Source organism: Mus pahari, chromosome 7 (genome assembly GCF_900095145.1).
Source record: "Mus pahari chromosome 7, PAHARI_EIJ_v1.1, whole genome shotgun sequence".
In the NCBI taxonomy this organism is placed as follows: domain Eukaryota; kingdom Metazoa; phylum Chordata; class Mammalia; order Rodentia; family Muridae; genus Mus; species Mus pahari.
This window is the reverse complement of record NC_034596.1, coordinates 102,694,097-102,720,416: the sequence shown is the minus strand read 5'-3', so window position 1 is coordinate 102,720,416 and position 26,320 is coordinate 102,694,097. Positions and strand designations below refer to the sequence as shown.

Genomic DNA, 26,320 nt, shown 5'->3' with positions numbered 1-26,320 from the left:
GGAGGAGGAGGAGGAGGAGGAGGGGGAGGAGGAGAATGGAGTCATCAGTTGTGGGTGTCTGTCACTTCACAGTAATGTTTGTCCTGGACTTTAGTGTCCTGGCCCTGCTTTACTGGGCTGAAATCCTGAAAGCCCCACGGAGGAGCAGATCCCTTCCCTGGTCTCTCTGGCTTCTGGAGTCACCCACCTTCTTCACGGGACTTCCTCTGTGTCCCAAGACAGGTGGCCTCACCCTTCATGCCCCATTCGGTCCTGTGGCTCCCAGCTTTCCTCTTGCATGCCTGGGGAATCTTGTGACGACTTTAATGATGCATATATCTCTTTTTCTTGACCTTTCACCTAAGGTGGTCACAGGCTGTGGGGTCAGCACGTGGGCACCTTAGGGGGGTGTACTGTCCTGCTCATGACTGGTGCCATATGAAAACAGGCAACGCAGTCAGCCTGGGGGCAGCTTGGTTTCCCAGAGCCTAGACTCTTCGGATACCTGAGGGCCATTAAGCAACTGTGGGCAAAGTCCAAAGGGAAACTGCTGGTTCATGCCCATGCCCATCACCCTATGCCATCAGGAGCCTCTCCAAGCAGATGCTGACAGCTGCCTCAGCTTGGCCCTGAAATCTCTCAGGCAGCTAACAGGGCCTTGTCTCAGGGTCCTGCCCATTGCTCAGATGAAATGTTTGGGAGATAGAGGTTTCTGCATGCTTGTTTTGTTTTTGGACACAGGGTTTCTCTATGTAGCCTTGGCTGTCCTGAAACTCACTCTGTAGAACAGGCTGGCCTGGAACTCAGAGATCCTGTGTCTGCCTCCCAAGCACTGGATTTAAAGGAGTGTGCCACCAGTGCCTGGCCAGACTATTTTTCTTATGATAAAACATATATACAATTTACCTATCTATTTGCTTGCCTTATCTATCTATCTATCTATCTATCTATCTATCTATCTATCTATCTATCTATCTATCTATCTATCTATCTATCTATCTATCTATCTATCTATCTNTATCTATCTATCTATCTATCTATCTATCTATCTATCTATCTATCTATCTATCTATCTATCTATCTATCTATCTATCTATCTATCTATCTATCTACCTTATCTATCTATCTATCTATCTATCTATCTATCTATCTATCTATCTATCTATCTATCTATCTATCTATCTTCTATCTGCTTGCTTATTCATTCATATATATATATATATATATATACACACACACACACATATCTATACATGCACACAGATATCTACACACACACACACACACAATCTCATGCAGCTCAGGCTCCCTCAAACTCACTATGTAACCAAGGAATATCTCGGACTTCTGATCCTTCCACCCCATCCCACATGCTGGGATTACAGGTGTGTGTCAGCACACTCTACTTCTGCAGAGCTGGGGATTAGTCCAAGGCGGTGTGTACACTAGGCAACTGGACTGCTCCCCTGTCCCTTGTAGGAGTGCAGGCTGGAGGCATTAGTGAGAGTCACATGTTATACAGCCATCATTGCAGTTCACATGGCTCTGCCAGTTCCAGTGAACGCCATAGTCCTTGCTATGGTCCTGGGAGATACTCTCCACGGGTCATTCCTGGGTAGGGCAAGTCGAGGCCACTGTTTGCTCACAGGGTGGGGGAGCTGCTGCGCATCGGTGATGTTTAACTGAGGTACATCTGGCCTGGCTGACCTTTCCATCTGCAGGACAGTGGGGACCCCATCTCTGGGATGCCTATTCTTGTCCAGGGAGCCAGAGGACAGAGCCGACCTGGCTCAGTCTGGTTTATCTATCTCAGAATGTATCGATCCACCATTCTGGGTTTCGGATGGCCCTCTGTTCATGGATGTAGCTCCCGCTCTCTGATTGGCTCTCCCGTAGGATAGCCCCAGTGGTTTCATCTTGCCCCACCCTTAGTCTTCAGGTACCAAAAATCTAAACGTGTTACTGTTCTATTTTTCCTTTTTGGTCCTTCCTGGGTTTGGCTAACTTCTGCAAGCGCCATTTGCTCCTTTTCTAGAATACAAAATACAAAAAGGCACAAACTACACAAGGACGGATACTTGCTGCTGTGTGGAGAGCTGACATTTTGTTAGCTTCTCTGCAGTGATTATTCATTTTAGGGGCTCTCTCACAAGCCATGCCTGTCCCCCTCAAGTGCCTGAGAAGTTTGGGGGTGACTACATCATCCCTCTCTGGTCATGTCTAAGTTCCTAGTCCCACATGACTTCGGTGTGTTTGCAGGAACACTTGGGGCCCTGAGACTTGTGGCTCTGCAGCTACTTTGGTTTTCATGTCACCTGTGGTGGCACCTGGACTTTATTTCAGCTAGTGGCAGATTTCCCTGACCTGGGAAGTCTCCCTAGCCTCATCTGGAAGGTGGTCAGAGGCAGGGTCTTTGCACTCCACAGTTCAGGCTGCAACTCTTCCCAGACACAAACCAGAGCTACTGCATGCCTCTCCTAGACCCATGAGGGTATGGGCTGTGCTGCAGTATACTTTCAGGGACTGCTGGGGGCTGAAGACGGGAGTTGGCAGGAGAATGAGGGCTCAATAAATGCTGAATCACTCATCACCCTTGTCTTCCTTGTAGCCAAGTACCCAGCCATCAAGGCCCTGATGAGGCCAGACCCCCACATCAAGTGGACTGTGTCGGGAATGGTACTGGTGCAGGTGCTGGCCTGCTGGTTAGTGCGGGGGCTCTCTTGGCGATGGCTGCTGTTTTGGGCCTATGCCTTTGGTGGCTGCATCAACCACTCGCTGACACTGGCCATCCACGACATCTCGCACAATACTGCCTTTGGCACAAATTTTGTCTCCCGAAACCGCTGGTTTGCCATCTTTGCTAATCTGCCCATTGGCCTACCTTACGCCACATCCTTCAAAAAGTACCACGTGGACCACCATCGTTACCTGGGCGGAGACGGGCTGGATGTGGATATTCCTACGAACTTCGAGGGCTGGTTCTTCTGCACGCCGGCCCGCAAACTGCTCTGGCTGGTTCTTCAGCCCTTCTTCTATTCACTAAGGCCTCTCTGTGTGAACCCCAAGGTGGTGACACGTATGGAGATCCTCAATGCCCTGATGCAGCTGGTATTCGATGTCACCATCTTTGCCCTCTGGGGGATCAAGCCCATAGTCTACCTTCTAGGCAGCAGCCTCCTGGGTCTGGGCCTGCACCCTATCTCTGGCCACTTTGTGGCTGAGCATTATATGTTCCTGAAGGGCCACGAGACTTACTCCTACTATGGACCCCTCAACTGGATCACCTTCAATGTGGGCTACCACATGGAACACCATGACTTCCCCAGTATCCCCGGTTGCTACCTGCCACTGGTAAGTGCTCAGGCAGGCTGAGCTGGCATGGGAGGAGTGGGGGGGTGATGGGAAAGGCTCTGGCTATTCCCTGACTGCCTTTCCTTTGTGTGTTGGTAAGGGGATGGCTATGCACTTTTGGAAAAGCTGTACACGTAAGCCAGTGCCTGGAGATGGAGGAGGCAGATACATAGAGGGCAGAGTTTCCCAAGTGAGTGCAGGTTAGCAGCTTAGGTTAGTATACTGCTGGAACCTGGCTGATGGGCTCTGGTGTGTCCCTGGTCAAGTGCTTGCCCTGTTTCAGATTCCTTTTCTGTATCAGTGGGCACTGTGAGAAGTGCCCTGCTTCTTACTTCCTGCCTGTTGGTGCTCATTTCTTATCACAGCCTCGGGACAGTAGAGGCATGCTGTGCCCTGCCTGGAGCTGGCCAGGCAGCACAGGTGTGGATCTTGTCCTTGCATCCTATGGGTTCTTGCTGTAGCGACAGGGAGGGAAAGCTAGTAAGAAGGGAAGGGAGACTAAGGTGGAGGGGGTGTGTGTTGAGGCTGAATTAGAGGGACTGGAGGTCTTGAATGTTAGGTAGGTGTGCGAGGGGTAGCAGTGGGAGAGGGGGGCTCCTGTCCTGAGTAGGTTTGTGTATGCCCTCCTTGGGTGCCGTGTGTGTGTGTGTGTGAATGTGTGTCTAGTATGTGTACATTGATGAGCTGGATCCCTTTGGTTGTCCTGGTGATGTGTTCATGCAACTACGAGGCTGTCTGCCCCCTCCACAACAGTCACACTCAAATATACATTTGAAATGAGAGCAGAGGTTAAGAGGAGGGAACAGTACATCTCAGGAGCCAAGCCTGAGTCTCCACTGAGGCCGCCTCTGAAAGGAGCCTTTCATGGAGCCCTTGATCTCCACAGGAGAGAAGGCTGTCTGCTGGGCCCACTAGACACCGTGATGGCTTCCCTGAGAAGGCGGGAAGACAATCTTCACAGCACTGCAGGAGTTTGGTTATATAGATGCTGTGGCTGCAGCACTCCCTGGGGGAAGTGTGATCACTTGGGAAACAAGTGAATGGTGGTACAGATCAGAGGCTGGCAGAGCATAGGATGCTGGAGGGAGGGGTGAAGACCCAAGGCCGGCAGGGCGTCGGTCTCAGAACTCTGCAGAACTCATAGTGGACACACCCTGATTACGTGTGTGTGTGTGTGTGTGTGTGTGTGTGTGTGTGTTTTACTCACAAACCATCAAGGTGCAGTCTTGACCCCAACCTCTTTTCACAGGTGCGGAAGATTGCACCTGAATACTATGACCACCTGCCGCAGCACCACTCCTGGGTCAAAGTGCTCTGGGACTTCGTATTTGAGGACTCTATGGGACCCTACTCCAGGGTTAAGCGCAAGTGTAAGCTGGCAAAGGACCACCTGTGAGCCCTGCCGACCAGTAGTCCAGATCGAGCAGCCATACGCCTCCTGCCCGTGTGCCTGTATCAGCTCCTGCAGTCTGAGCTGCTTCTGGCTCCGTTGGGCCCAGCAAGTAGATTCAGAGTAACCAGGCTTACCTGAACTTTCTGGGTCTTAGCTATGACTGACCAGGATAACGGAGCAAGCAGTCCCACGGAGCTGGCTTCCTCTATGCCCCAGATTAAATTTAATATGCCTTTATAGTCTATGTGTTTTCCTTCTTTTGGGCAGGATGGAGTCTTGGCCTGAACCTTGGCTCCCAGAGAATGAGGCCTGAATCCAAAAAGGTTGAGTCCAGCACCTGTGTAGCTCCTTTTAGTAAGCCCCATGCCTGAGTCACTCCCTTAGGTTCTAGAAGGCCCGAGGCATCCACCATTGTGGAGGAACAACTTTGTACGGGCTGCAGAAGGCCCCTCCCTCTATGCCACGAACAGTTCCACTTTAGGCCCTCTGATTGTAGAACCCTAGGCTTGGCTAGGGTCAGGCTGGCAGCACAAGATCCATATCGCCAGACATAGATGGATCAGGTTGCAAGCAGTGTTTATATCTCTAGACAAGATCCGTTCAGGCTGGCAGCACTGAGTCCATATATCTGAACAGGGCCAGGACACATGACGGCATGGGGTTCATCTCACACCATCCTACATGGAACTGGCTCCCAAGTCAGATGGCTGGCTGGGCATATATGTGAGTCAGGGATGGGGCACAAATGTTGATGTGGTGGCTTATCTGTGGTTAAAGAGGCAGCCTTAGTGACTAGACCAACCTTAGGCTGGACCACGGTTGGTCCTGATGTCCAAAACAGGTAGCAGCAGCGTGCTGGAAGAGGATGACTCGGTAGAGAGACAAGAATGGGACCAGCCTTACCGCTCTCACTATAGCCTAAGCTTGAGGTGGTAGGTTTGACCAAGGACATCACCACAAAGGAGGCCAGGGAGGGAGGGTGTGCCACATTGCCTCATGCCTGGGAGTGGCCTCTGTGGTTCCAGGAACAGGTGGCCCTGAATAGTGACTGAGATGACTTAGAAGGCCTGGTCTAAGAACTCCTGAGATAGGAGGACTTTGAGCCAGGGCAGGCGGCCCCGCCCTGTGCACACAGGATAATCCAGGCACTGAGGGGAATCCCAGTGAGGCCAGCTGCCACCCTAATCTCTTGGATGTGCGTCACCTCAGCCAGGCCAGCCAGCCCTCTTTTGTAGTGTCATAGGCTGTGTTGAGACCTCCTCTCATGTTGGAGGCTGGTCTGGGGCTTAACTGTGCGTCCGAAGGTGCCGTGAACAGGCTGTGCTGAGGGCATTTTGACAGATGCTGTGAGGGCTATAGCAACGTTCCTCTCAGAAACGTGGAGTGTGCTGCCTTGGCCAGGCCTCCTAAAGCTGCTCCGTTTTTTTCTCTCACATTCCTAGCCTTTAGGACGACTGGAACCCAGTGAGATGAGATGGCTGTGGACCTCACCCCAGCCTCTCCTATTCAGCCCCCAGCACCGAGCAGGCACTCTGTCCTATGGTCATGGTGGCCATTGGAGGTCACAAGGTCCCCATGGCTGCTCTCTTGGCCATATTGACATGACCCTTGACATCAAGAGCCAGAGGCTCCCTGTAGCCACAATGGAGATTAAGTGCTGGAGCCCTCCCTAGGTGGCCATGTTTCTGAAAATGTCACGGGAATCAGGGAGTCTGGGTGGTGAAAGCCTCCTGTGGCCTGAGCCTCAGGACCACTTCTGACACCTGACACAATGAACATGGAGGCCTCACAGCCCACCCACCTGAAACCCTGGGGCTGTGTGCAGGACCTGAGGTTCAGCTCTACCAGTAGGAGGTGCCTGGTAGCCTGTCTGCCCTCCTGGGGCTGTTCTGATGGAGGCCAGCTGCTTTCTGAGGCCCCCCCTTTCTCCTGTTACCCCTGCATGCTCTGGCCTGCACATTTCCACCAGGGCAGCCAAGAGCCGGCGCATGAGAGCGAGCCAGAGCCTGAGTGTGGACAGTGAACAGTTTATTATTGTGTGGACACAACGCGCACTGCGTGGACAGACAGACTGCAACACTGTGGCTGCTGGAGCTGTGCTGCATTCTGACAGCTCTGTGGCATGGAAAGGCCACGCCGCACCCAGCTGCTCCCTGTCAGCTGAGGTGCCAACAGTGTCACCTAGGAGAAAACTTGGAAGCCATCTAATAAAGCAGGTGATTTGGGGGTGTTCTCTATAAACCAAAGGAATGTACACTTAAATAAGCAAATATAAAATACAAAAAAAAGAATAGACTCGGTGTTCTGTGTCAGATACACTAAAAAATCCAGGAGTTGAAGTTTGTTTCCTCATTTTAATATTGTATCACAGGTTGAGACTTAAGTACATCCCAGCTTCTGCAGGCTCGATGCTCGCTGGGGCCAGCACGGCTCCTCGCAATCCTCCAGGACTGGTGCCATCTTACGTGGTGCTGATCCCACTTAGCTCCTGCCTGATGGCTAAGGGCAGGACAGGAGAGCGGGCTCAGTGTAGAAGGAAGGACCCTGCTCAGGCTGCCATGGGCACACATGGGCTAGAGGCCCAACAGCATGGCAGCTCTGATACAGACCTTGGGGGAGACAACCTCATGGGCTTCTATCCCTCAAGACAGGAACATGAAAATGCCAAAAACTATGCCTTGCTCCAGAGCTGTGTTAGGCTGGTTGTGGAGGGACCCAGAGTCGCTCTTATTCTGACATCTGCTCAGGTGTATGTGACAGAGCAGAGTCTCTGGCTTCAGAGCTGTTATGGACTATGCTAGTGCCATGGCCTAGCCTTTCTCCCCCAGGACAGGTTCTGTTCTGGACACTTGAGCATCTGTTAAGTCTTCCCAAATGCCCCCTTTCTTCTTCTGGACCCCTCATTCTGCACCCTCCGCCCCCCCCCCAAAAAAAAAAACTGGGCTCCCATCGCTTAGCTCCCCACACTCTCCCTCCTTTCACAGGCCTCTGGTATCCTCCCAGTGGACAGACATGGCTGGAGCCAACAGTCAGAGAAAGGTCACCATTAAGTAATGGGATCTCTGCAGGGTCAGGACCCTCACATACTTTCCTGGGGCTCAGAGCATGGACCTACATGGTGATGGCAGGCAGTGACTGAAACAGTGACGTCTGTGCTCCTGCCTCCCTGCAGAGGGACAGCACTCATCATGTCTTACCACTCACTCCCCGTCTCCTCCCTGCAGCTGTCCTGAAGGTGGCCTGTTGCACTCAGTGTTTCCTACCCAGCTATTTCCCCACGTGCCAGAAAGGGAGCCCCTCCCACCCCGCCCCGCCCCACCTGGAGACTAGAAGTGCCTGGCAGCAGTGAGACAGCCAACTATTCTTTAGCTGTGTTGTTTCCTTCCCTGCGTTTATGAACGCTCAGACCTGTACTCCGGTAGGAATGGACAGACAGGACTGGTGCCCTCTGTGGCCAAGGGTTGTAGCTGCTATAGAGACTGGCCACCAGGTCCTCACAGTACATCTTCCCCATGGGAGCCTGCCATTAGCTGCTCCTCTGGCTTCATAGGCCTTTCTAGGGCCATCACTGCTGCTGGCCTGGGAGCCAGTGAGAAGTGAGGCAACATGTGGGCTGCAGGCGCAGGCTGTGCTTTGCTGCTCTGTTCCAGCCCAATCAGCCCTCAAAGGCCCTGGTGGGGTCAGATGTGATACGAGGGTCACAGTCTCAGTTTTTAGTTTCCCAGGGCTCTTCTGGGAAGGAGAGAACACCACGTCTGCTCCCTACATAGGATCATCCAGGCTGTGAGGGAGTTCAGTACCCTCCAGAGGCAGCAGTGGCAGGAGGACTGGACAGGCAACAAATGTGAACAGGAAAGGACAGAAACTAGGGGGTGTTTCCACACCCACCCTCTCCTGCACAAGTGATCTGAGAGGATGCTTAGGCTTAGGCAAGGGAGGTCTCAGACACAGAAGCCACACCCAGAGGGAAATGCAGTCTTGGTAAAGCACTTTGTTTTTCTGCACCTGTTTCCAGGGCTACCCACTGAGGCGTGTAGGGTGCTGGAAGGACAGTGAGCTCACCCTGGCTGAGGTCCACTCACCATCAATGATCTCCTCCTTCACCTTGTGCAGCTCCCGAACCACCTCCTCCAGGATCTCCTGCTGGGCAGAGCCTCACAGTGAAGGGACAGACGCTGGCTCCAGGGGATATGCTGCAGGGGTCTTTCCCTCACCACCCCTCAGTTCATAATGGCTGCCCACAGGGAGGGGCCCCAGAAGCAGGCTGCAGGGAACTCAGACTCTCCTTTTTCCTCTTCTGGGAAGGTTCCTGCCTTTGTGGCAGTCAAGTATGAAACCCACTGGATAGAGCTAGTCCCCAGCCTGCTGACTGCCCCCGGCTCTCACCTGTTTCATCCGGTCCAAATCTAAGGCATCCAGGCCCACATCATTCATACTCCCAGCAGGCTTCACCCTGGAATGGGAAGGTGGTTGCCAGGGTCTATAGGCACCCATGCTGGGGCGGCCTGGGGTGTCAGAGCTTTGGGCTCCCCAGCCCTTCTGCTGTATTTTACCTAGGGCTGCTGGGAAAGGCTGCACAAGTCCTGCCTCTGAAAGGTCTCTCTACAATCCCTTAACCACATTTCCCAGTCCAAGCCAGACATGGGTCACACAGGGGCAGTCTTCTGGCGTGAAAGGCCTTATGCAGAGTAGGCAACTGAGCCAGATTGCATCTGTGCCTCCCGCCTCCCTGAGGAGGGGTAGTACTAATCATGTCTTCTGCCACAAGGAGTTTGTGTTCCTAGCTGAACTCTGGCTGGTGAAACCAACCAGAATTGATGAAACTGTGGTTATCTCCATGCTGGGGTAGCACTTGAGCTAGCACTCCCTGGGCAGGAACTGGTTCCCCTACTTCTGCTCTTCCTGAAGCACTCAAGGATGTGCTTTGCTCCTTCTTTATTGGTTATGCTTTGAACAAGCTCTGGACTGACTTCATTGATCTGAACGTCAATGCCTCGTGCACGGGCGCTCTCCCAGATACTCACTAGCCACAATGTGAATCTATCTCCAGGGTCTTTCAGGACATGGTGGGGTGCTGATGGCAGACATAGTCTGGACCCAATCCTCTGCCCATGTGGAGAGAAGAGTTATTGAAGCCTGTGGCTCCAGGGAAAGGTACAAGGCTGGAATCAGGTAAGGGAGATGGGGATGTGATGGAATTTGAATGTCCATTTATAGGAACAACTTGCTGTGTAATGGGTGATGTTAGGAGAGTGAGGGCTACTGATCTCCAAAGTTTGGGAGAAGAGGCTGAAAATGAAGTCAGTTATGGTGCTGAACAGGTCTACCGGGAATTCTGGGTCCTGGCAGGCAAACATACCCAAGCTTCAGGTCCTCCTGTGGGCTGCAGTGCCATCTTAGCAGTGACTGCTGGGGATCTGAACCATCTACCTTACTCTCTATGCCTCAGCTGTCCCTCCTTCACACAGCAGCCATCATGAGCAGTGTGTACGCTGTGAGCAGGTGGTTACTGTACATTTTCAGTAAAACTAGAGACCAGTGCTGGGACTAGATGCCCAAGGTGGGGTGCTACCCAAGGCGGGGCTTCCTTCTCTGAGGAGAAGGGGAAGGGGCAATGGGGGGGGGAGTTTGTAAGGGTGGAACTGGGAAGAGAGAGGGAGTGGGGCTGTGAACTGGATGTAAAGTGAATTTTAAAAACTTAAAAAGAAAGCAAGAGAGAAAGGAGAGGGTGGAAAGGAACCGTGACAAAACCACCGGGGATCAGATTTGGCCTTGACGAGAGGCCTTGGCCATGTGTCTGCCCAGGGAAAGACACTTGACCACTGAGGAGGAGGGAGCATTCCCTGAGGACCCACGGACGGCAGTAAGGACTAGCTCTGAGGAAGACCACAGGTCTCCAGCCTCGTCTGCCAGCCCTCCTTCTTTCCTGTGTCAGGTGTTGTGCAGGGAGTGTACGCGTGGGAAAGCAGCTTGTCCAAGTGCTCACGCTCAGTCTTTCCACCTCTAACCACACTGCCTGTTCAACTTTGCTAGGGTGGCTGTGTTCAAGGCACCATCAGCTTCCATCTCCTTAGGTTGATGGCTGCTTCCTGAATCTCTGCAGCACACTCAGAGGCATGGCCAACCCCTCTCTAAAGCTCCCACTGCAGAGCATCCCTGCTCTCACTGTGGTCTAGAGCTCCTAGGACCCACAGCTGTCTCTGGCATGCAGCCTGGCTACCCATGGCCTGCCTGTCATCACTTTGTTTTACTGCAAGCCTGGCTTCTGCAGTCACCTGCTCTGTGACAAGAGCTGCTTGTTCCCATTTGGGGTGGCCAGTAGAGAGATTTCCTGGTACGGGATCACAGACCTTCAAATGCAGGCATATTTGGCTTCAGTTACATCTTTGTCTTTTGGGTCAGTTGAGTTCTCAATGGTCTGTCCTGCTGTTATATTGGCATTTGGTTTGGGAAACAAGGCTGGGGGGAAGCTGACGTTTAAGGAGGCTGACTAGACGTGCTGCATGCAGAGAAAGGGGTCCCAAGGACTATCTGAAAGGTCAGGGTGCTGTACTGAGGGGAGCAGCAGTCCCCACCATTGCCTGGTGGGAGGGACTGACTGTTTGGATTAGCTTCTCTTTCCTCTGTCATGCCTCTGCAGGGCCTGGGCCTTCTCTTCTGAGGAGAGGAAGCCAGTCTACACCCCTGTGATGGTCTCTAGTTTTGCCTCTCTCCAGGTCTGAAAGAGCAGACTACCCTTCCCAGAGCAAGTTGTTAATACTAAGACACAAGACAGGGTTGGGGTGTTAGTCATGGAGCAGGGGACAGAGGAGGCCGCAGAGCCTGGGCAACACATGGGCAGGAGGGTTGTCGGTACCTAGAGTGAGGCTGCGACTGAAGGGGGCTCTTAGCTTCGGGGCTCTTTGCCACAGACGGGGTTCTACGGCATGGAATGAAAGAGACATGTGAACCAGTACCAGATCCTGCCCGCAGAGCAGTCTCTTGGCCCTTCCCAGAACAGCTCACCTGGACAGCAACGAGGACACAGGTTTCTCCACCGAGTTGCTCCGTTCCCAGGGTTTTCGGCCAGCCTCTGCCAATTCATTTCATGAAGGGTCAGAGCTGAGAAGATTCAGTGTCACCCCACTCCCAAGTCCTCTCTGCAGGAGCCAACTCAGATTTTGGTGCAGAGCCACAGTGGAAGCTGCTAAGAGTAGAGTTCCAACCTGGCCCTGAGTCTCAGGCCTCTTTCAGCAGGAACTGTAGGTGGCCTGCTGTCACCGCATTCCCCACTATTCCCTTGAAACCTGAGTATTCTACATAGAGCTTGTTTCAGTTGGTAGGGAAGCAGCAATTCCAGCAACAAATGAGCAGGCAGGGATCTGAGCCAACACTCTCATTGGTCTTGTCCTGGTACACGCTCCTGTGGCCAGGCTTCCTGGGTCCCACTGAACCTCTGCCTACTAGTCTCTTTACACCGAGTCTGGCCTGCTCCCTTCCTGAGCCTGAAGTAGCTGTCCCTTTTCTAAGCTTAGTGTATAGGCTGAGGGCACCTCATATGGATGCTTGGAACCAGAGGTTATTGCAGATTCAGAGTTCATAGGAAATTCACTGGAAGTTTTAGAATTTAGAGCATTTTGCATTTTTTGGACTGGGAATGCTCAACCTCTGTTGTACTAGATTACACTTCATGTTTCAATTCACAGGAAAAAGACTGAACTGAGCAGAACACACTGGCTGTGGGTCAAGCAAAGGGGCATTGGGTTGTCCTGCCCTAAGCTGAACCTTGTTTGCAGAGCAACTGCAGGTCTGAGGCAGGTTACCTCAAAGTCACCTGGCAGGTGCACGGGGCCTATCCAAGATCTGGACCAAAGCCACCCTCCAGGTGTGTGGCCTCAAGCAGAATGCTTGGCCATGGGTAGTCAAAAGCTGCTAAGCGTAGGAAATCCCTTCTACGGCCAAGCAGGGAAATCCCTGTAACCCACAGTTGGGAAATGAGGACAGTGACAATGAGCAAGCTATGTAATGCAGGGAGTAGCACTCTAGGAAGTCCAGGAAGGCTGGACACATGCACACTGGTGTGAACAAAAGCTGACAAGCCCATCTGACTCCTCTGCTTCACTTACCACATTCATGAGCCCCAGGCTTGGCACGAAGCTGACAATGAGTATGTGGTTAGTTGAACCCAGCTTCTGGGTCTTGTCCCATAGCTAAGTCACATAACACTGTCTTAATCACATTCCTGGGGCCACAGTTGACTGTAGGGACTGGGGCAGGGGCAGGGGCAGGGGTTGTGCTTCTGGTAGAGAAAGATGGATTGGTGATCTAACTGTAGCATTAGTCTAGCTGGCATTACACAGGAGAAACCAAGTATGATATTAAATAGCTTCTTGGTCATGGGGGTGGCTAAGCAGTAGCGTGGTAGCTTGCTAGACAAATGTGTGGAGGCTCTGGATGGTTAAAAACCCCAGCACCACTGAGTTTCCAGCCCCTACATGGTGTCTCCACTGTGAATGGAATTGTTAGTGCTTTTCCCTTAGCTGGACCAGATCAAGGGCCCCTTGTCACACCTGCCTAGCTGTCTGCTTGGGCTCCTTGGGGAAGTGTGGAAGCTCTGAGGACCTGGAATTCAGTAGATCGGCTGCTCTTATCTGATAGAGTGAAGCGGCCATATCAGCTGACTGCTTGCTCTAAGATCTCAAGACTTGTAGGGTAGGTGCCCTCTTACCTGAGGAATTAGGTGGCTGGCTGGTGGCTCGGGTCCCTGGGGATGGGGAGGTGCTAGGGTCTTCCTAAAGTGAGAGAGAAGGTCCTGTCATTAGTCTGCTAGCAACAAGGTAGGTTACCTCTGTGCCAGCTTGCTTCCCACATGTCCTCAAGGTCTATGTCTCTCAGTAAAGAGCACAATCCTTACATCACCAGGCTGTAGACACTGAAGAAGGGACTTCAGGAAGGCAGCTTCTTGGGATCCCAGCACCCTGTCCAGGCCTTATTTATACAGAAGATCTGCTTTTTTTTTTTTTTTAGGTTAAAAAAAAAATGAGGTCTGACGAGGATTTCAACAGAGCCTCACTAGTGAAAGTGACCCCTTAAGGCTCTATGGCCTGAGGCACTCTGAAGCTGGGGCTAGCCAGTACTTGCTGGCACCTAAGAAAAGCCAGTGCTGACTCTGGAATCTGAGGCCCAACACACCCATGTAAATATCCAGTGGCACTGGCCAGCAAATGTGGCTTAAGGCCACAGGGATTCAAGATACAGGGCAGTTGGGTGAGAACTCTATTTTGGTCCCTTGACAGTTCTGCAAGGCAGCCCTGTCTGTATGAAGGGCATGTCAGAAGTAGAGAGCTAGGAAATGAGGGGTAACCTTCCTAACCTGGGGTCTGAGAGGCAGGCCATTTTTAGTAAGGATCATGCAGAAGTACAGGCTGAGAGAGGCTATCTGGTGAGCAGAAAGCACTGCACATGCCTAGGCCTAGTGAAGCAGCTCATGTGTAGACTGAATGAGGAGAACAGACTGGCAGGGGCACCAGACCCACCCCACTGGCTAAGCATGTAAGGAAGACCAGGCAGGCAGCATGCACTGGGGCCCGCTGGCCATAATTCTCTAGCTCTGTTAGCGAGGTGCAGCCTTCCTGCTGTTTGTACTAGAGGCTTTTACTTAGTAGTCCCAGTAGAATGCCATTTTTTTTTAAATAAGAAAACTTACGTACATTAAAAAATTGGTCACCATAAATAGAAGTTGAGGTTAAGGGCTCTGTGCTGACAGACCAATCTCCATATGCCTGCCAGGGACAAGAGTGCAGGATTCCAGAATCCTGCCATGGCTGGGGACCACAGCTCCCACTGGGCTTGATGAATACTCAAGTGGGATGTTTAGAATTATAAGTGATTTGAAATAAGACCACTCTGACTTTCATCAGGCTTCAGTGGATGTTCCCAGTCCCTCTGATGCAGCCTTGGCATGCTGGAGTGTAATGGCCCTGAGTCCCCTGGGATTCTCTAAGCACTCCTGGTGGCTGGGACCTTGATGCCTCCTTCTGCTTTCCCTGCCGACCGACGGCTCCAAGGGTCTGCTCAAAAGAATGCTCAGGAGATGCAAGCCTGTCTGGGCCTGCAGCATGATGCAGAAAATGTCACTCCCTCACAGCTATGTCCAAACCAGGTACCCAGCTTCCGGTGACCTCCTTGGGAGGTGTGCTTACACGGGAGGCAGGCCTGAGGGTGTGGGCCAGCTGGGTAGAGTGGTGCCTACCGTTTGGCTCTCATCTTCCTTTCTGTCAGCAGGCTTGTCTGTCTGGGAGGCTGCCTTTCTCCTAGATGTTGGGGGAAAAAAAATACAAATCAGCTTCCCAGGGTCCCCCGTGGACGGGGACTCTGGGCTATCTCCACTCACACTTGGTTCCCTGAAAGACTGTGTGTAGCTTAGGATGTTGGTTTATGTGGACAGGCCACTTGTCAGGTACCCTTCTTTCATGAGCCAAGGCTAGTGGCTAAGACTTTCTAGACTCACCTATGACCTAGACTCAAAAACTGGTCTGGGCAGGAAGTAAGTGCTTGGGGTGTTTCTTTGCTTACTGAACTGGCTGGCGGTGGCCATAGCTTCCGAGGGAGAAACGTGGTGGTATTTAGGTCCCCCAGGGACAGGGTTACTCAAGGCCTGCAGATGGACTGGAACCCTGGCCCGGTCTACCTCTTCTGAGTCAGAGCTGTGGGAAGCTTCTGTTGCAGCTGAGGAACTTCAGCTCTAGCATCATGTCACAGTGGGGAAGATTTTCTCTTGCCACACTTGTGTCCTGGACCTCAGTTAAGCTAGCCACACCCTTTCCAGTCTAGAACAGCACTAAGGAGCTAAAAGCAACCAGGAGAGCAGCAAGGGCTGTCTATACTCAATTCCTGCATTTTCCTCCTATGCATGAAGCTTCTACAGGACTCTAACTTTATTGGTGCGTCCAGGTCTCAATGTCACCTGCATCTGCTTCCTCCCAGGTGTAGACACAGGCCTCTACTTCCCAGAAATGTGTTCCAGTGCATTTTCAACTGCGAGGTCTCTCATAACCTGAGGTGAGCGGCCTGCCAGGAGTGAAGTGAGCCTGTGTGTGCTGAGGCGCTGTCTCCAGCTGCCAGTGGCAGGGCTCATACAAGCTGTCTCAGGACAGGGCCATGAAAGAGGAACTGCAAAACAGCCTTAGAACTCATGGACTGTGGTCCATGATGGCCGTGCCTGTGCCTCGGCGAGGTTGCTGAGGAGCACCGCCCTGCTTGTGGCTGCCACAGTCATCACATCCCTCATAGTCCATGAGTTGCAGGAAACTCTGAGTGGCATCCAGCCTCACTGGGCAGTGTAACTGCCACTCACCGTAAAAGTGATGGAGCTTTTTCAAGCATCGCTACTGGAGCAGATAAATGATTCCACTACTACCCTTAGAAGGAATTCAGAGCTGTAGATTGTTAGTGGCCCTGGGGAACAATTTGAAGGTCAGAAAGAAACACTATTAATAGTTGAGTTAGGGAATTTTCTTGAGGACAGTGAACAAGAAACAATGGTAGTCTGGCTGGTAATAGCTGATGCACCTCTTCCTTCCCAAGGCTGGGCTGGTGAGCAAGGTGATGACTAATTTCTTGTACTTATCTTTGCCCTTAGCTTCCTGATGTGACTTAATTAAAAAAAAATGTTTATAAGTAGATGCACCCTGAGGATTTAAAATAAAAATGACTGATTGTTTTTTACATAAAAGTTTAGATTTATGATTCTCTTAAGATTGTATCATTACTTTTAAAGATAAGTAATAATTCTTTCTTTGTAACTGCAAATTGCAGCCTGCCAGTGAGAGAAACTGGCTGAGAACATTATTTTGCTTACTTATATTTTGTTAATCTATAACAAGTTGCTAGTTATGAATGTATGTGGGTTCTTGGGAATAATTTGTTGTTTTTTAAAACCTGTACTGTTTAACCTGTTCTACGTACCGTTTATTCATGTGAGAGTATTGGTGAATGTTTTTCTATGAATACTCATTGTAATGGATCACTTAATGAAAAACAGAAGGTAATCACATTGTGATTTTGTACCCCCTGAAAGATTTTGTTAGGATATATTGAGTTGTGGAAGAAAAAAATAGTTGTTATATGTATATATGTGTATGTGTGTGTGTGTATGTGTGTGTGGTGTGTTTTTGTGTCTCTGTATATGTGTGTCTGAGGGTTTCTGTATGTGTGTGTGTCTGTGTGTGTTTATGTGTGTGTATGTGTGTCTGTGTGTGAGTATGTGTGAGTTTTCCCCTCCTTTTCTTGACAGCTCCAAAGAGTTTCTCACTGGCTCCAGTAAATCAAGCTTTGTGCCCTCAGAGAAAAGTCTGCTGAATGATCAATCACTGACTCTACACCTGCCTCAGTTTCCCCTGACGTGTAGAAACTGGCCTTTGGCAAGTTATTCCTCCCACAGACCAAGACCAGTAAGTTCATCAATTCTATTTCTTTCCACTCTGACCTAGCTTAACCTTTGCCTACTCCACGGCAGCTGTCATCACCTCTTCCTGGGTGACAGAGGTCTCTTCACTGGTCTGCCCAGTCACTTTACCCATGATGCCACTGATGCCCAGAAGCCACCTTCCATCCCTTAAAATCAGAGGGATGCCTGTGCGGAGAGTGCTCCTCAGGGGCGGTCATTTGCCTAACATGGGAGCAGGCATGTGTCCCATCCTAACACAGAGACAATACAGACCAAGCCACTGCCGTCTACACTGGTAAAACTGGGAGGCATGTTAAGGGCCTGTGCCAGCACAGCAGCCCTCAGGAGGTGCTCACCCTGTAACTTCTCCACTGCAGGTGGAGCCCTGCTTGAAGGAAGGTACAAACATTTTCTTTTCTAAAATGTTTTCTCCTGATATCTGAGATCCAGCTGGGCAGTGAGGCACTCTTTCAGTCTCCTCTCCAGCTGGCTTCCTCCAGTCTTCCATGTGCCGGCTTCTCAGCCTGTGCTTGAACACTGCCCGGCTGGCACCTCTGCCGCCCTCAGCCCACAGAACTGCACTTCTTTAAGCAGAGGACAGGTAGAGCCTTCTCTGTGAGACCCGCCTCTTCCTCCTGCAGGCCTTGACATACTGTTCTGTGAAGGCTGCTTCATGTCTGCCTAGACTGTCTAGGAGGCCTGGGAAGGCTAACGCTGCCCACAGACACCCCACTGCCCCACACTATTTCCTGATGAAGCACCTGGTATATGTGAGGAGGCACCAGCCACCAGGAAGCACGAGCCTGGCCGCCTGCACTCTGGACCTTCCTCTGCTCTTCATGCCCACAGAACCTTCCTCTTGGATTCAATGAGATACTTTAGGATCACAGTGTGGAAGGCCCAGGCCTATGGTCCCACTGAGGCTCGTCAGCCTCGAAGGTGGAAGGGATCTCTAAGAAAGTAAGTGGCACGGCTCACACAACCACCTCGTCATCTCAGGACAGGTCTGGCTCCCTAGTCACCGGGAGAGCCCTTTGCTCAGTGAGGGCAGGATGAGAGGTGCCTTGCTGATGTGTGAAGGGTGCCTGGCCTGCCTACCCTGCCAGGAACGCCTACTCTCGGCACTACTAGAGCACCAGAGAGCAGGCCTCTCTGGCCTTTATCTGCTCTCCGGTGCAGAGTGCTGGGATTCCAAGCCTGCTCTTGTGCTCTCTGGCCTCCAGGCCAGCCACAGCCTTAGAACCAAGTCAACATTCCTGGTGTTAGGTCACATTTAAGAGTGACAGGGTGGGGCTGGGGAGATGGCTCAGTGGGCTGCGTACTTCTAGAGGTCCTGAGTTCAATTCCCAGCAACCACATGGTGGCTCACAACCATCTATAATGAGATCTGCTGCCCTCTTCTGGCCTGTGGAATACATGCAGGCAGAACAACGTATACATAATAAGTCTATCTATTTATAAAAAGTGACAGGGTAATGTCCTGCACAGGCTAGAATTATACCTGTCAGGGTGAAGAGAAAATAGGCCCAGAGCCTACCCTGACACAGAGGGCCCATCTCTTTTCCCATCTCTCTGGGTGCAGTTCATCTTACAATTCCATTCCTGCCTCTTCCTGAGGAGGCTGATGGACACCTGCCTCTACATTCTCTAGAAAGCTCTCTAAAACTCTGGGACTGTGTTGTATTTGTCTCTCAGTTTCTTTTTCTTTTTCCTTTTTTTTCTCAAAAGATTTTTTTTTTTTTGGTAATTTATTTATTTCATGTATGTGAGTACACTGTCGCTGACTTCAGACACACCAGAAGGGGGCATCAGATCGAATTACAGATGGTTGTGAGCCACCATGTGGTTGCTGGGAATTGAACTCGGACCTCTGGAAGAGCAGTCAGTGTTCTTAACTGCTGAGCCATCTCTCCAGCCCCTTCTTTGTTTCTCAGTGCAGTGGGTGCTGTTCTAGGCCCCCTGAATGTGTCTTAGCAATGACATTCAGCTGAGGACAGTGGCTTCCTCTAGGAGACACTGTACCCACCTCTTAGCCAGCAGCTTGTTCATTTCTTCCATGAGGCCTCCTCCACCTCCCCCACTGCTTGCCCGGTTGGCCTCGGACTTTGAAGTCCCGCTAGGACTGGAGCCTCCAGATGCATCTTCTGGCTGAGGGTAGGAAGAAGTGCACGTCAGATGCTGACCAGTGGTGGGAGCAGAAAGATCCTAGGAGCGAGGCTGCTAGCTTAACACTCTCAAGTCCACAGAAGACCAGACTCTAGGGAGGCTCAGGGACAGGCTTGGTAGGCCCACAGGCATGAGTCCTTGCCAAAGCCAGTTAGTTACAAGGGAGGAGGGAAGCGACTTGCAAGCCAGAGATATGCATCAGAGCACTCTTTTATGGCCAGCCTTATACTATCTACAGCTCTTTCCAGGAGCATGTGCACCAGGGGTGGGGAGCTGAATCAACTGGAAGCACATTCCATGGGGAAAGCAAGGGCAGATTCAGTACTTGTTAACTAAGGCAGCTGCAGCTGATAAAGGCCCTGTTGACTTGTTTAATAACCAGCAGAGAGCTGGCCAGCTGGGCTGGGGGAATAGAGTTTTGCTCTGTGTCTCACTGATGAACAGGTGAGGACAGGGTGAGAGGTGAGAGTGGTATGTAAAGGGTGGCTGGCCTGCTCACCCTGACAAGAACTCTTACCCGCTGCACCCTCCTTAGCTTGGCTCCCGCCAGAGCAGCAGCCAGTCCTGATGCAGAGCTCTCATCGTGGTTGGTCCCCTGGGCTCCTCCAGCTGGCAGCGGGGGTGGGGGCGGGGGAGTAGACCCTGTGGGTGGAGGTGGAACTGGGGGTGGAGGCGGGGGTGGAGGTCCACTACAGGAGAGAGTGGCGCTGGCTGCCGTAGAGGGATGCCCAGGGGGGAGAATGGGCCCTGGAAGGCAAAGGGGAGGAGTCAGTCTCCAACACCCAGGGGTGTCCAGCTGTTTTCATTCTGGGTCCTTCAAAAGATTGGAGGGCAGCTTGCACATCAGAGATGAGGTGCAGAAGAGTTTGTCTCTCTCAGGAAGGCCCTACAGAACCCAGCCCCATTGAGCACAGCAGAGCTCCTCTTGCCCTGCTCATACCTCTCCAGTGTGTGTGTGTGTGTGGAGTTCCTGGCCGTGCCGGTTTCCATTTTAAGTACTTGGCTCCATCTTAGGCACTGACTGAAGTTGGTCTTAGGATGTAAGTGGGACTAGTGCTTGGACCCTAGGGTCTCTAAGAGGTAAAGAACTGTGGGTCCAGAGATGACCAGGAATTTGGGTCAAGGAACCACCGAGGGCTGGCCTCCACTATGCACCTAGTCAGGCACCTCCAGTGAATCAGACTGTGCCATACACTGAGGAAAACACCTCAGGGTGCTTATGGTCTAGTAAGGACAGCCAACAAATCACAGAGGAGAACACAGACTTGTGCTGCAAAGCACGCTCTACTAGAAGTATGCCCAGGAAGCCTGTCGAAGCTGAAGCTCTTGGAAGACTGCCCTACAGAGCTGGGAGCAGACAGGAGAGGTGGTGTCAGGATAGTGAAGGAAGCAGTGCCGAGCCAAGAGGACGGGACGTGTGGGAAGGAGACATGCTGGTAGAACTAGACTTGCTCAAGACTGCACAGGGGCCTGGGCAGCGGAGGGGAGGGAGGTGCTGCAGCAGCTGAGAGGGCAGGGCATTTGAAAAGCAGGTAGGGCGGTTTGCCATGAGCACCACGGAACTTGAGGATGCACTGAACATGGGGGTCAGGGCCTCTGGGGCAGTGTGGACGGTGGCTGGAGGAGGGAGTCTCCCCTACCTGTGGCTGAGATTCTTCTCTCCAGAGACTCCTGGCGGTGCTGCTGCTCCATTACTTGTCTGGAAAGCAACCACAGCAGACACCTTGAGCTCTCTGTGCCCACGCTCCCACATTTGAAAGCTGGTTCTATGGTACTTCTGAGACCCACAACACTGGGCTTTGTTTGTGTGTGGAGGAAAAAGGATTACCCTGAGTGATGTCATAGGCACCGCCCACTTTTCTTTTCTTTCTTTTTCTTTTCTATTTTTTTGTTTTTGATTATTTTTGTTTTCAAAACAGGGTTTCTCTGTGTATCTCTGGCTGTCCTGGAACTCACTCTGTAGACCAGGCTGGCCTCGAACTCAGAAATCCGCCTGCCTCTGCCTCCCAAGTGCTGGGATTAAAGGTGTGTGCCACCATGCCCAGCTTTCTTTTCTCTTTTCTCTTCTTTTCTCTTCTTTTCTCTTCTTTTCTCTTCTTTTCTCTTCTTTTCTCTTCTCTTCTCTTCTTTTCTCTTCTTTTCTCTTCTTTTCTTTTCTTTTCTTTTCTTTTCTTTTCTTTTCTTTTCTTTTCTTTTCTTTTCAGAAAGGGTCTCTCATTGATCTAGAACTTAGCAAGTAGGCAAGGCTGGCTGGCCAATGAACACCAGGGTTTGTCTGTTTGCCTTTGCCTCCTAAACTCTGGTATTCAGGTGGGTGGTGCCACATCTAACCTTTTAAGAAAAAACCAAACCAAAGCAAACCAAAAGAGTGCTGGGGCTCTACTCAGTGCCCTGCCAGCACATCACTGGCTGCGCTACCTTCCTGCAGCCCTGGCTGCCTCTGACAGAGACGGAGGCAGATGGAAGAGGACTGGTGAGCTGGGCACACTGAGTAGGAAGCAGCTCAGAGAAACCTGTGTGACCCTCTAACCAACTGGATTCACTTAGTGGCGTGAGTGGGCTAATGGGTTCGTCTGGCTGTTTGGAGCCACTGTGGTGGCAGGAGAAATGGAAGCTATGCCTCATTTTAGTCCTCCTTTAGAGGGCTCCCTGGAACCACAGGGTTACTAGGCACGCTTCAGAAGGAGTTTAGGAAGTATGATTCTGTGGGCAATGGACCTGTCTCCTTAGTCTGCAGTGGCATGTGCCCCTGTTGTCAGTGGCCTCAGCTCTGTGTATCTAGGCTAGCTGAAGGGTGCACCTGGCTCTACTGGGGAGCTTTCAGTCAGACATCTGTGGGACATGGGGTTACCTTCTCTGGATGTCCATCTCCTCGGGAGAGGGGCCATTCTGCACCTGACGCTGTGTGGAGGGGCCTGTAGGGAAGAGATGCAGAGTGGAAAGGTCAGAGGAGGGAAGAAGGGCCCCAACAAAGAACTATAATGGCACCATCTCCACCCCTCCTGACCTCAGAGGAGATATCCCGCCTTCCACTAACAGTGGGCTCTCACACCCATGCAGCACCTGCATATCTTGATCTCTCTCTGTTTCCTGTGGCTCTCCCTCTGAAGCATAGTGGGATCCACGTTCTGCTGACAGGACGTGCTGTGTCGGCTCACTTGCCACTGTGTCCTCAACCCCACCCCAGTGTGTCAAGAATCGTGAGCGCCGATGGTTTCTTTGAGAGAACGATTAATACCTTCAGCTGGTGACTATCAAGACCAGATTGAACTAGGAACTACCCACGTGTGGGGTGGCCCCTCCTTAAACCTGTCACTCACATTGGGAGTCTGGAGCTGTGGGAAGAGGCAGTGCAACCCTGCACGGCTGGCTCCCTTTGTTCTGGGCCACCATGAGAGCTCCTAGGCCATACCCACTTTGGACCTGAAAGGATAGGGTCCCACTGCTGTACCTCCTGTCCTCAGGAGGGCTGGTGCTGGGACCCACATTTAAAGAGAAATCCAGGCGTCAGCTCCAACCCGAGAAAGAGCTGATTGTTTCCCGAGGGCCAGTGCACAGTGTCCCTTTGTAAGTGTACAATCAGTGGCTGGTGCAAACAGCTTTGTTTCCACCTTTGGGTGAAGTGAGTGTGAATCTACACTTCAGACAGCAGGCAGTCTCTTCAGCCTCCCACTTCCCAGAAGCCCAGGGTCTTAGTGGTCTTCCTCTTCTTGTGTACAGAAAATGTTATTTCCTATGGGAGCCTGATCAGAGCAATTCCCAGACAACTTTTACTCAACCTAGATTTCAACTGTAATCTCACACAGCTAGGAGAGTGCTCATGAGGAAGGACTTGGGACCACCAAGGAAGCCAGGCCCAGGAAGTTAGGTGACTCGCTCAAAGGTTGTGCAAGTAGCAGAATAAGACAAAGCACCTGCCACAGCACTTGTCTCATTCTCAAGTTCAGTTTCAGCATGATGTCAGTCAGACTGGCTTGAAGAATGAGATGGTGGACTTACATGCCACCTATAGAGCCACAAGCTGCCCTGTCCCTGGATGGAGCATTCAGGTGCAGACTCATGTCTGCACAGCAGAAAGGAGTTGCTTGACCTCTGTCTCACTCATTCTGGTGAAGGCAGGTTTCACAATGCCTCAGCCCTACATTCTGGGACTCTGCTCTTAGCCCGGCCAAGGCTGCAGAGGTTTAAATGAGAAATGTCCTCCACAGCTCTGGCTATGTGAACACCTGGTCACCAGGTAGAGGTGCTGTTGGGGAGGGTTAGGAGGCCTGACCTTATTGCAGGAAGTATGTTACTTGGGGGTGGGCTTTGTGAGATCACAGCCTTGTGCTGCTTCCAGGTAGTACTCTGCTCCTGCCTCCACTCCTCCCACCATGACAGACTGTGCCTCTGGAACTGGGAGCCAAAGTGAGTCAGCTGCTGCTTATGGGGTTTTCTTACAGCAGCAGACAGGTAACGACTACACAGGCTTTAGGCTCAAGCTTGAACAACTGACTCACTCCTGGGTCTAGACTGCTTTCCTCCTCCTGGAGGCCAAGTTCCTATTCTGGCAACCTGTGCCGCTCCTTGTCTGAGGCTTTGTCCCACCTTAAGACTAAGACCCTGGATGCCTGGTCCACACTGGCGGATGCAAGGTCTGCTTAGCCTCTGGCCTGGCCTGGTTGCTCTGGTTGTTTCCTCTCCTGCTAAGACACCCAGATAGCAGATATGCTCGCAGTGTGCTGCTGTCATTCACTTGGGTTTCTCGGTCTTTATGCTGACCTAGACTCCCTGCACACTCAGCTAACCTGCTACTACAGAAAGCTGGGGAAGGCCATCAGGAGCCACAGTCCCTTCCAAGCCTGGCGCTCTCCTGAGCAAGAAAAGATGCTCTTGTACAGGTGAGGCCCTCTTTCCTAATCCATTGTCCAACCACATGTGCCATGGCAGATTCTGACAGAAGGGCTGTGGAAGAGGCTTCTTCTTCTATAATGGGTGCTGGTCTCCGGAGAAGAGCCCACTTATAGGGGCCTCTCCAGCTAGGCAGCATTTCTCAAGTGGAGAGTAGATGTCAACAAGAAAGCTATGGTCATGACTGATGAGACATTCATCCATCCTGTGCTGAGATACTGCAGATAACTTCCCTTATGGCTGTAACCACAGGCCAAGATGGTGGACTCATGGTGTCACCTCTTGCTTCCTGGGCTGAGCTGTGACCCTGTAGGATAGGGGTGAAGAGAAAGAGGGTCCCTGGTGCCTGACACCCCCCCCCCCAATCTACCTTCTACAACTCAGTATTTAAGGATATTTATTTTATTTTGTTTGGTTGTTTGTTTGGTTGGTTTTTCAAGACAGGGATTCTCTGTTCAACAGCTCTAGATGTCCTGGAATTCATTCTGTAGACTAGGTTGGTCTTGAACTCATAGATATCCACTTGCCTCTGCCTCCCAAAGTGCTGGGACCGAAGGCCTGCACCACCATGCCTGCCTTAAGGGTATTTTTAAAAAAAAGATTAATTTTATGTTTATTTATGTGTATGCATCTGTATCTGTTACTAAGAACAGGTACCCATGAAGGCCAGAGAGGGCATTGGATCCCCTGGAGCTGGAATCAAGAGTGGCTGTGTGGGGTATGGTTCAGTGGGTGATGATGTGCTTGCTGCACAAGCTTGAAGACCTGATCTTTAGTGTCATGTAAAGCTAAACGTGGGCCTTACTCCCAGCAGCAAGGCAGGCAAGAGAGAGAAGAGAAGAGACAGGGAGACTCCCCGCTGATAGCCCCCCTCTCAGAACACAGAGAGCTGCTGGCACAGATCTGAGCCTCAGGTAGAACTGGGGTCCAAGCTTATCTGCTTCAAGCTATGATGGCTCTTAGGAAGGGTTGACTTTGTGATGTTGCGAAGGTCTGCTTTCTAGCCTCAATTACAAGTACGACTACTCACTCACACTTCCCAAATACCTGGCAAATCAGAGGATGTCCTTTATCCTTGAAGGTCACATGGTGGGGATCATGACAGGAAATAAACAAGAAGAGAGTGAGAAGGGCCATCTCCACCCATGGGACCACAGGAAGTAGAATGACAGGAGGAGAGATGCTCTGGTTGGAGAGGACAAAGCAGAGTATAGCTGGAACATGGTGGGAGTCAGGAGACTGAATCCCCCGAGAGTGAGCTCAGTACTGGGTAGGGCAGAAGCACACCAGGGATCCACTGGAGGTAACAGGCAGGTAAGAGCAACCTCCTCCATCCTTCAGTAAGCTTGCTGGTGGTACATGCCTTTAGTTCCATGTACTGGATCCTATGCAGAAAGTCCTTCTCTTCATGGATGAAAACTGTCTGATCAGAGCTGTGCCTTGAAGTCTGATGGAATTAGAAGGGGTGTTGTGTAGGGGACCAAGCTCTGCTCTTCCAGTCCTCCCACTAGTCTTCTACCTCACCTTTCAGCCCCTTCCCATTCCTGGTTGTACTTTTGTAGGATGCTTATATTTACAGAAGTTTCCTCCAGGGTGATTTTTATCCACTGTATTTATTTTTTACATTTTAAGACAAGGTCTCACTATATAGCTCAGGCTGGTCTTGAACTGCTAGCCTCCTGAGTTTTTGCTAGATTAGTCTTTGCTGGGTTTGCCTCTAAGTAATTAAGACTTCCTTCCTTCTTTGTACCTCAGTTTCTTATACATGTGAAAGATGGAAATAAGGATCATTTATCTCCAACCCTCCCACCCTGCCTTTGGTTCTGGGGATTAAGTCTGGGACAAGTGCTCTGCCATTGAGCAGCCAATCTACTCCAGCCTCCAAATATCTACAATTCAAAAGGACAAACAAGAAAACATACCAAATTATTAACAGTGGGTATCTTAGGATCATGGGGATTTCTCCTTATTTTGAATTTCCAAATCATGCATGAGTAGCAGGTACCACCTTTGGGACAGGTAACAAAGTGGTTACAAGTCCCTCCAGTCCCCAACAGGGTGTCAGAGGAGGCAAGGCTGCCACCTGCTCCTAATGAAGTCTCTGCTCCCTCCCT

The 26,320-nt window shown here is 51.4% G+C and overlaps 2 protein-coding genes across 6 annotated transcripts in view; one reads left to right on the top strand and one right to left on the bottom strand.

Annotated features, from left to right (window-relative positions):
- The window catches only part of Degs2 (delta 4-desaturase, sphingolipid 2), a 12,995-nt gene extending 8,030 nt beyond the window's left edge, over positions 1-4,965 (top strand). The window contains exons 2-3 of the mRNA XM_021202546.1: positions 2,588-3,330; positions 4,580-4,965. Coding sequence (XP_021058205.1) covers positions 2,588-3,330; positions 4,580-4,726 — 890 coding nt within the window. The 3' untranslated portion in view covers positions 4,727-4,965. The remainder of the gene's footprint in view (positions 1-2,587; positions 3,331-4,579) is intronic.
- A 1,771-nt stretch (positions 4,966-6,736) lies between these two features.
- Evl (Enah/Vasp-like) overlaps positions 6,737-26,320 on the bottom strand; it is a 128,164-nt gene continuing 108,580 nt past the window's right edge. For 3 of the 5 annotated variants that reach the window (XM_021202118.1, XM_029541183.1, XM_021202117.2), the window contains exons 4-14: positions 22,168-22,231; positions 20,957-21,015; positions 19,834-20,063; positions 19,177-19,298; positions 14,955-15,015; positions 13,431-13,494; positions 11,729-11,795; positions 11,580-11,642; positions 9,110-9,176; positions 8,806-8,863; positions 6,737-7,222 (exon numbers count right to left, since the gene is read on the bottom strand). In XM_021202118.1, the coding sequence (XP_021057777.1) occupies positions 7,185-7,222; positions 8,806-8,863; positions 9,110-9,176; positions 11,580-11,642; positions 11,729-11,795; positions 13,431-13,494; positions 14,955-15,015; positions 19,177-19,298; positions 19,834-20,063; positions 20,957-21,015; positions 22,168-22,231 (893 nt within the window). In that variant the 3' untranslated portion in view covers positions 6,737-7,184. The remainder of the gene's footprint in view (positions 7,223-8,805; positions 8,864-9,109; positions 9,177-11,579; positions 11,643-11,728; positions 11,796-13,430; positions 13,495-14,954; positions 15,016-19,176; positions 19,299-19,833; positions 20,064-20,956; positions 21,016-22,167; positions 22,232-26,320) is intronic. The other 2 variants (XM_021202120.1, XM_021202119.1) reach the window with 1 other exon arrangement.